Below are 10,122 nucleotides of genomic sequence, written 5' to 3'. Positions count from 1 at the left end.
ATAATTTTAAAATTATGCAAAAAAAGAAAATTAAGAATTTTTGATAAGTAAAATAAAATTAGAATTCAAATAACATAGGAATGAATAACAGTAACATTATGAATATTTAAATTGCATTTGTAGATATGCAGAGGAAAGGTGCATTAGGTGAGGTTTAATTGTCCTTCAAATCGTCTGGATAACGAGATTATAAAATAACAACATAATACATGCAGTATATCTAAGGTATTGACTCAGGGCTTACTCTCGTGTCCCGTGTTATTACACAGCAATATTTGGGGTGGCGCGCCTGTCGCCCGTGTGTTTTGCTGGTCGGAGGCTTCTGCACAGAGATGGCAAGAGGACCGTAGCAGACTGTGGGGCCTGTACGGTTACCGACAACCGTAACGTTAGAGAAGCGCAGAGACATAGACAGTAGGAGAGGAGCGGAACAGCGGACAAGGTAAAATGCGACTGCTTGTGCTCCTCAGACCAGTACGAACGACTTTATCGTATTGTCAAAAGTGAATTCTTGACAACTCTGCCTTCACATCTAATCAAACTGTTTGACTGTTAGCTCTGTGATGGCGGACAACTAGCAAAGCTGCTAAGTAAATTAGTTAGCCGGCTAGCTGGCAGCAATTGGATTATAGCTAACTTGGCTAAGTTTTAGCTTGGTAAACTAGCCGTGCCTGCTTTACTGTAACTTGGACAGCTAAAGATTAAACAAACACATTGCGTGTTTCAAATTTGTGTGGACGGTGCCAACTGGCTAGGCAGTTTCATATCGTAACGATAGTTAGAATGATAGTTAGCTAGCGTTTCGCTAGCTACTCAAACAAATAACATTAAAACGGGGATTTTTTTCCTGTGGCTAGCTGGCTAGCTTATTGATAGCTAGCCAGCTAGCTGACTTTAGCTTTCGTTGCTGACTAGCGTTAGTGATAGTACATGGCTACATGTCGTTAGCCAGCCTTCTCTGACAGCTACTGTAGCTGTGTGATATGTCTGCAAATATAAGCTGACCAACCATTGTGTCAGATGTAGGAGAATGTTATCATAAGGCCAATAAGTTAGTTGCCTGTTAAGTTACTTTGTTTGGTTAACGTTAGCATGACAGTAACGTTAGATTATCCAAAGTTAGCCAGGGTTCGTTAACAGATATCAGACTGTGTGTGTAATGATCAGCGTTTGTTCGCTTTGAAATATCATCAAGGTGTTGTTAGCGTAAGGCTGACGGATAGTTTCAAAGTGTGAGAAAACTGCTCCTTTAGTACCTAATAATTAATGGTCTTGTTTAATGAAGGATGTGATCTGAAAAGTCAAAAACATCGGTTAGGTTACCTCTGAACTTTTGGAGGTGCTGACATTCGTCGTCTATATCAGGGGTCGACATTTATTTTTTTTATGACGGGCCACATGAGATATTGATCAGGCTGCCGTGGCCAGACACAAATAATATAAGCTCCTTATAGACGCCAAATCTCTAATAATGAGATGGTCAGGAGTGTTCAATAAGGGACACTTACACTGTTGGTCACCTTTTCTGAATTGCTATGTGTTTAATTGTCGATGTTTTCCAGCATATTATGCATGCCACTTACAGGTTGCAGCGATAGTTGCAGCAAAAGTAGAAAAACAACATGGATGTACAGCATTGAGCAAATGAAGTTATAGTTTAATATAGTCGATACAATTCATTGTCATCACGAATGAACACAGCACTGACCCCTTCTGATAATGTCTGATAATGGTTTAATGGTAAGCAAAATGCTACTGACTGACTGCTAGATTTTAATTTTTGTTTCATGACGACCTTGCAGGCCATATGAAACCTTTTAGTGGGCCGTATCTGGCTCGCGGGTCGCATTTTGCCCTGGTCTGGTCTATAAGGTATTTCTTCGGGCATGCAGAATACCTACACAGGTAAACATAGGATTGACAAGAGGCATACTGCTGTTTATTTCAGCATTGCTTTATTTCAGTAGCACCCCTTCTAAAAATAACGGACAAGAACAATGTAACACTTGCACTGTAACAGGCTAGCAATGATGGTGAATTTTGGACACAGTGTATCACAGGGTTAACATATAGTTATCTTGGGTTCAACTAACACCTCATGGGATATTCCGATCAGTAAAGGTTAGGCCCAGTTTTCTTCCATTACCCTTGTGTGGATAGACTTTTCCTCAAAGAAAAATTATCAGACATGAGTTTATTTGTTCCAGCGACTGATAAAGGGTTTCTTGACAATAATTGTTTATTGTATTTCAGAGCTGTTAGTACATGACCTGCTGTCTCTTAGCTATGAACAGTGGTTTGGCAGCTCAGCCTGTCACATACTGTATATATTAGTGCCACATTGGGAGGGAATTACTTACAGGAAGCTGTCACTTGAGCAGCAACTTTTGCCGGCTGGCTCTGAAATATACTTGTTTGTGTTCTCTCTGTCTTTCTCTCTCTCTCTCTCCCTCTCTCTATCTCTCTCACACACACCCTCTCTCTCTCTCTCACACACACACACACACACATACACATTGACCTTTGAAAAGCAAGAAAGCAGCTGTGGGGAAAGTGGGACTTATATCCTGCTGCCACTCTGTGACTCTAGTGTCATGCCAACATAAAGAAAAGTTGTGAGAATTTAACAACTCATGGTAGCTGTTGAGAATACAATTGTGAAAAGTATTGATACCTAAATATTTTTTCAGCAGTAAGTGTTTAAAATGATACAGTATCTGTTTTTTATAGTATTGAAAGAGCTAAAATTATTAAAAAAAACAGATCAGAGTGCTCATTCAAGACCTCAGTTCAGTCTTGCCTAAAATTTGGCTTGCAGCATAGCAAAACCAATGTGTTGAATAATGTTTTCTGTACCAACACTATGTTTTGTATAGGAATACACTTGATACACTTGAGTATCGTGTATTCTCAAAACACCATGCTGTAATATTGTGACGTGCAAGATTCAAGATACAAGATTTGTGGAAGTGGTTCATATTGTGCTGTGGTTAAACCCTAGATTTGGGGTTGGGTTCATTTCAGTCTGAACAGAAGACAAAGACAACAAAACAGACAAGTGTTTGTTTTGTATGTGTTATGACTCGGGCTGCCATCATAACATTGTGATTTAAAGGCCTCCCGTATTTGAGTTAGTGTGTCCCCCTCATAGTCTCTATAGAGTTGCCTAAATTCCATTTTTGACACGTGGGAGAGAAAATAAAAAGAAACTGGCATTTTCTTACAAGTAAGTTACAGTAAGTAACTTAAATTACAGACATGTAGTGCTGAGATGAAGACCCTTTTAGACCCACCGTACAAACACTTGTCTTGTATCCCATATCATTGTCCATCACTACGTTTCACTGTGGACATCATCATATGCCAGTTCAGTACACATTGCCCAGCCCTATGATACAATCCATTAGCCCAAGCTTTCACATAAATAGGTAACTAAACTTTGAGTAACATGCTGTAAAGAACGATGTGACATGAGTAACACAGATGAGCAGCATGTGATGTGAACAGTAGCTAGAAAGTGAGTGAGACCTGTCAGAAGTGCTGTCATCATGTCAGTTGTGTTAAATTATTTTAAGCTCAAGGAAGGAAAAATCAAAACGGTCAAGTGTAATTTGTGCAAGTTATTTATACTTTATTTTGAATGTTTGAATGGTACTGACCAAATAAAATGCTGGTAAAAGTTGTTGAAAAAGTCTAAATAAAAAGAAGCAGTAGAATTGCAACTGAGTTATGCTGGGGGCCATGTATTTCTTTCATGGGAGTAGAATATTTGTTTCACAGTTTGAGCATAAGGTTTTTTAGATGGCAAGGTTACAGGCAGTGCATCCATACAAATATATTATTAACAGCTTAGTTGTTTAAGAGAAGGGAAAATATGGTATTAGATTGGTATCGGCAGCAGTTGCAGTATTGGAATCAGTATCTGACATGAAAAAATGGTATTGAGCCATCCCAGTTTTGTGGAGCTGTGGTGTGTGTTGAAGGAGGAATTAAGTGTTGTTCATGTAAGTGAAACCCCCCTGATATCATGGTCTGCCTGCCCAGATGTATTCCAGTGCAGGCAGCTCTAATACTGTGTATGTAGGCCCTGCATCAATGTTGGTGTGCAAATTGTTACGAGTGTGAAATGAGAGAAACATATTACTCTTTGTATGAGCCTAGCTTTTGCATTTATGCAGAGACACAGAAACACATGCAACACAAAATATAAAGTGCATTGTCTAGCAGTAAGCAGGGTGCTAGGCTAGCTGTTTTGTAAGCAAATCCACCCCTACATTTACACTGCTGGCTTTTCTTTCTATTGGCTGAGCAGCACACAAGACAGTATAAGTAACCCGTGATACAAGAAGAACTGAAACAAACCTGACATGGTTAAATACAACAGTTATGCTTTCTGAACTAAGAATGTGATGATCCTACATAATTTAATGTTAATTAAATCTTGGGGAAAATTGCTATTTTATACGCTCATGTCATACAGTATGTAATGCAGCTGAGAACTGGTGAGCAGGATTTCTCATGACTGTTTTCAGATAGTTCTTGTTTTTTTCCCCAGATATCTGAGACTGTATGAAGCAGTGCATTAAAAGTCTTTTGCAGGGTGTTGTGTATGACTAATGTGCTGACAGCGGTTAAATGTCCAGAAGTCTTTCATACATCAATTTGTCACATCCCATCTCTGTACACTGCAGGTTGTCTCCATGAGGCATTTGAGAGGAAGAAACTGAGTTTACACTCGCTGAGCCATCTACCATGTATTATCAGACAAATGCGCCGAGTATGGGAGTTAAAATGTCTGGGGTTGTGGTGAAGGACTTGTAGTATGCTGGTAATTCAAATATTACTAAAAATGCATTTAATCATGTAACTCACAGATCAAATGCCCTTATGACTTTATTGGGTTAAAAATATTGTTTTCTTGTTTCAACGTATATATCATAAGGCTCTTAATTTAATCATGCATCAAATTCATACAGCCCCTTGGAGTTCACAGTCATGCTTAAGGCAAATGTAATGACTTAAGTCAGGATGCCTCAAGCTGATCTGCTGCATTAATTTTTACAAATGAACTATATTCGCCAAGATGCTTTAGAAACCATTGAGAAAGCTGTGATGCAGTCTGGTTTTCTTAGCAAAGCTACATGGTTGTAAAGTAACTTCAACCTAGATTGATTTTAAGTGTTCTAAGTAAAATAGATATTATATTACTATTATATTGTCACAGATCAGTATTAAAGGGTGAGAAAAATACCCGATTATGACGTCCCTAGTCTGTAGCGCACGTGACTTGAATGTTGATTGTCAGAATACACTGGAGTACCCAGAGGAAATCTAGACTGTCACAGGCAGAGCATGAAAACCTGATATAGTCTAGAAAATGCTAGAGCCAGAAATTGATTGGCTCCTTTGTGTTGGGAGACACACTGCTAATCACTGAGCTGCTGTTTTTTTCATTGCTGCTGCAGTAATCTTCATAAGGCATCCCCTCAAAAGTGAAGTTGTAACTCAGACTTCAAGGCTTAGTGTGAATGTTACATTTATGAATAAGTATGCTGATTAAAGTTTTTATTTTCAGACCAATAAGAGGCCCTCTGTTTAAGCTTTGAATTTGTATTGCCTCATTAAATGAGTTCCATTAAAAAAATCAAATACGCCTTATAGTGTATTTAAAATAGCCTATAATACCTGTTGACCTTTGAGTCAGTCAGTCTAGAAGCAGTTCCAGTGGGATTTGGGGCCTGTCTATTGCCTGGCTAATAAGTGTTTTCATTATTAATTTGTCAAGACCCTTGACAGTGATAGCAGATGACTGCTGGCCTCTGTCCCATCTCCATCATTTATTATTTTTTTCTGTTATAGCTGCCAGCTGCCTAATCTGTATGGAGGGCTGTTGAGCAGAGTAAACTTATTCCTTATTGTTAGGATTGACGGTTTTGCTCAGTGGTAGATCATTAGGTCTCCCCATAACTATATGTGTTATTGAAATTAGACATCAATATTTTATCATGCCATCTCAAGACAGCAAAGTTTAAATATTTGTTAGATGTTGAATTTATTTTCATCTATGTAGCTTTTCAAAAAAATATGATTCACTTTTACTTAGAGGTTTTGACATTAAATGTAATTGATGCATCAAAAAACACATCACATTCATTAAATGTATTTATTTATCTGAATACACTTGGTATGAAACTTGGACAGTGGTAACATAGCAGACTTAAATTCGCCTAGCACTGTGCTGCTGACTTGGATCATTTTTTGTCTGTCTGCCCTGTAGCTTGCAGTGCACACTGATCAGTTAATTCTGGCACGGACTGCCCTATCTTCTTAATTGGGTTCCTCCTAAGCTGCTTAAAAGCTGCCTGCTCCAACTTGAGGTCTGTGTTGGTTGATCACCCATCAACCATGCATCAGCCTGGTGTTGTAATCATTTAATCATATCAAAGAACACTTTGTCCTAATTGGAACCTCAGTACACGATCAGGAAACAGTGGGAGGAGTGAAACAATTGATGAGCATGTTGTTGTGATCTTGTTGTCTTGTTTTGTCTTGGTTGCTATGGAGGAGACTAACATGTCTCAACCTTGGTGAGCTGGATGATGTTCTTGAGTTCAAATATAATTACATAGAAAGCTTAATTTAAGATGTGAATAGTGCACCTAGGTTAAAGGGAAAGAAACCAGTCCCAGTATAACTTTCTTAAACTGATTATAAACTCCAAGACAGAGCTTTAAAGCCATACAACATAACATGACACATTACAGTATGAGTGATTAGACAGGTTTTAAAGAGGTTCAGCTTGATGCAGTTATAGATTATAACTTATTATCATGTTGCAAAAACTAAAAAAAGTGTGTGCTTAACAAGTCAAAGTAGAAGTACGTGATTGCTTTTATGAAAACTGCAGGGACAAATCGGAGGAATCAGGAAAGGTATCATGAACCAGTTCGGAATTGGAACCAAGATTGAGAACAATGAATTTGTTGTGTAGTGTTTATAGTAAGGCAGACTGAAGCCAGTGCACACAAATGTAACTGACCTTTAAAATCAACAGTGACACGTTCTAATGTGATCATTGCACAGTAATGGTTTTACTGAAAGGAGGAAGTTTGTTTATCGCTGTGAGTTGAGAACTGAGCTCTGAGGGACATAGAATTTTGAAGTTGACCGCTGACAAAACAAGAAGCCAACATTTGTAGCTGTAAGTGGTGAACAGTTGTAGTTGGGATCTAGCCAATGTCGCAGCTACATCAATCTTCATTGCTCCATATTGGGAAGTGCAAGAGGGAGTTTCTTGCAAGATACAGCAAAAATAGCTTTACACACCATGTAATACTTTGGTGTCCTAATCAGAAGTTAGACTCAGAGCCCGACCCATACCGTATTTTTGGTATTTTTGATACCAATAATGGGGAGTAAAAAAGAATTCCAACATCAGTATATTGGCCGATGTTGTTTATTTATATAACAATTGCATTGTTGCATTGCATTCTGTTCTGGGAAAAAAATGGAAAACATTTACTCCATTTTTGATATAGACTGTTCTAGCTGTGCTAGGCCAATATCGGGCTATAATATCAGTCTGGCTCTAGTCAGACTTTAAACCCCTGAAGTTTGCACCAGCTGTTCTGAGCTTTGTAGTAAAAATGAGCTCTTTTCTGTTTCAGAGGAATCATGGGACACGGAGTGGGCTGAACCAGGGGGTCTAGCAGCACACACCAATTGTGAGTACAGATTGTTTCCAGCATTATGTTTGTGTAGAATTACAATATGGGCAACAGAGCTAACAGCTGGTAGCACCTTGACCACTAACCTCAACAAAATGTTCAGATACGCTGAAGCAGCTTCTTCAACATCTTAGCTGTATTTTCATTGGTGTCCTGCTGAGTTCATCTGTTTCTTATTTGTGAATTTACTGGTAAATTTCTGTTTTTGTTTTCTTTGTTTGTCTGTGTGTGTGCATGGTTTTGAAGGTTCCCCACTGTGGTGTATGACATGGCCACGGCCTCATCTAGAGCAGAGTCTAGCCATAACCACAGAGGAACGTCACAGCTCCATGCCATTGGTGAGTACAAACTCCGTAGGCTATCGTGTGGGAGTGGTAGGGTGGCTTCAGGGTCCAGACCTGGTCTCTCCCTCTGCTCACACTGCAGCACTGTGCCAACAGCAAACAAATGTTTCCCCCCCAAGGATCAATAATATAGCATATTATTTAATGTGAATATCTGAAAAAGAGTATCAACGTTATTCTGCAAATATCAAATGCTGAGAGTAAAAATTGACCTCCCATATGTACCCACCAACAGTTTCCTGTGCCAAAATCAAGAGGAAGAAGAGCCTGTTTGGGACCGCCATTTATGTGGAGGTGACAGCGGAGGGGGAGTCTCGCCGCACAGCGAAGTCTCACAGCTCATCCAGTCCTAAATGGGATGAGAGGCTCACTCTGTAAGAAGCAGCAATTTGTCTCCTCTGTGTATCTGTGTCTGTTTCTGTTTACCACAATGTCAGTTTCCCTTCTTTTCTTTTTTCAAACAACTGTGTGTGTGGTATGCATTATGTATTAAGTGAAGTTATATATACACAAGTTTGTATTCACAGTGTGCTTCATAAATGAGTGTAGGAGGACAACTCATGAATCCCCAGACACTTGACTGTTTGGCAAAGATAAAATGAGAGACAGCCTGTAATGATTTCTGAGTTGAGACTACCACAAACATCTGTCTGAGAGAAAGATGGAGCAATAGTTCTGTCCTCCTCTTTTGTGCAGGAATTTGCTTTGGTCTGTCTGACAGTATATACATTATGTAACAAACAGTGATGGAACAAAAAAAAACCTTACTCTATGGAAATTCAAAAAATAATGACCAAAACCCCTCAGGTGGCTCATCTGATAATTACTTGAACAAGCAAATATGCTGTATGACAGCACACAGAGCTCTTTGTATCATTTGAGACACTAGTGGAGCCAGCAGCCTGAGGATGGACGTCTTTTACAGCTCTCTGGCTTCTGAATGGTATGGCCACATGCCAGAGACATGTCATTGCAAATGCTAATTGTCTTGATTTGGTAATTATTGCTGATAAGACAGAGTGCTGTTGTGTGTGTGTGTTCCTGTGTTTGCATCATGGATGTTTTGCTAGTTGATGTGAGTCCCACACATAGCGTTTAGGCTATGATCCTAGATATTTCTCTTTAGGCTGATGTACTCAAGCGTGAATACAATGACTGGGCTGTGTAGTGTTCATGTTGTGTAAGGAAAGAAAACACAAGGAAAGCAGCATTATGTGAACTGAATGCAGTGCTTAGCCTGCAGCAAGGACAAGTTTTTCTTGTGAGATTTTTTTGAGGGGGAGCAGATGTTGGAGAATGAGTATCCTACTAATAGTTGTTTTCTTTGTTGCTTATTCACTAGTCCTCCACAAACATTTTGGGGAGGGTGAGTGAGGAAGTTTTTCATGGTTATAAAACACTTGAAAATCTGTGCGAGTATGAAGCAAAGTGTCATAAAAAAGTTAAAAAGTAAAAAACAAAACAAAACAAAAAAACAGCCTTTGTGCTAATAGCACTGGTCTGCAACCTTTATTCACAAAGAGCCATTTTAAGCAAAAAATAAAAATCTGTCTGGAACTGCAACTAAAAATTGAAGTTCTCTATTTTCCTCTGAGACTTCTTTTTTAACAATTGGTATCCATAGCAAGCATAGGAAAACTTAAGATTTTCCACTTAGAAAATTTAGAAGAAAGGTGCCAACTAGCCTTAGATGTAGCCTGTGATGCACATTTCATTAAAACTTTTTTTGTTTTAAACTCTGTGTAATGGCTACCAATTTTACTGCTGGAGAATTTAGAATCACTTTAGGTCTACAGCAATTAGAAATGAGAATGTACATGTTAAAGAAATAATAGTTATTCATAGTCATTCAGTTCCATGTAATTTTTTGTCAAAGCCACAGGGTGAAAGGCCAGGCTAGGCTGAAACCAAGAATATAGCTGGACCATGTACTTCTCAGTATATATTTGAGGACTGCCTTTGCCTCGCTGTAAAGCTTTGTCTATTCTTGAAGCAGAGTCACCAGCTCCAAAAATGACGTCATCACGCCTCTCACAATGAGCATCTCAAGT

At 38.9% G+C, this 10,122-nt stretch overlaps 1 protein-coding gene across 3 annotated transcripts in view; it reads left to right on the top strand.

Annotated features, from left to right (window-relative positions):
• The first annotated feature begins 260 nt into the window (after nucleotides 1-260).
• Nucleotides 261-10,122, top strand: part of wwp1 (WW domain containing E3 ubiquitin protein ligase 1) — a 35,194-nt gene continuing 25,332 nt past the window's right edge. Inside the window, exons 1-4 of one of the 3 annotated variants that reach the window (XM_084747719.1) lie at nucleotides 261-442; nucleotides 7,668-7,724; nucleotides 7,974-8,065; nucleotides 8,307-8,445. In XM_084747719.1, the coding sequence (XP_084603845.1) occupies nucleotides 7,996-8,065; nucleotides 8,307-8,445 (209 nt within the window). In that variant the 5' untranslated portion in view covers nucleotides 261-442; nucleotides 7,668-7,724; nucleotides 7,974-7,995. Of the gene's footprint in view, nucleotides 443-7,667; nucleotides 7,725-7,973; nucleotides 8,066-8,306; nucleotides 8,446-10,122 lie in introns of those variants that run through there. The other 2 variants (XM_084747718.1, XM_084747720.1) reach the window with 2 other exon arrangements.

This window comes from Lutjanus erythropterus, chromosome 21, assembly GCF_056507025.1.
Source record: "Lutjanus erythropterus isolate fLutEry1 chromosome 21, fLutEry1.hap2, whole genome shotgun sequence".
NCBI lineage: Eukaryota > Metazoa > Chordata > Actinopteri > Lutjaniformes > Lutjanidae > Lutjanus > Lutjanus erythropterus.
The sequence above is the reverse complement of the archived record's forward strand: the minus strand, read 5'-3'. Positions and strand labels throughout refer to the sequence as shown.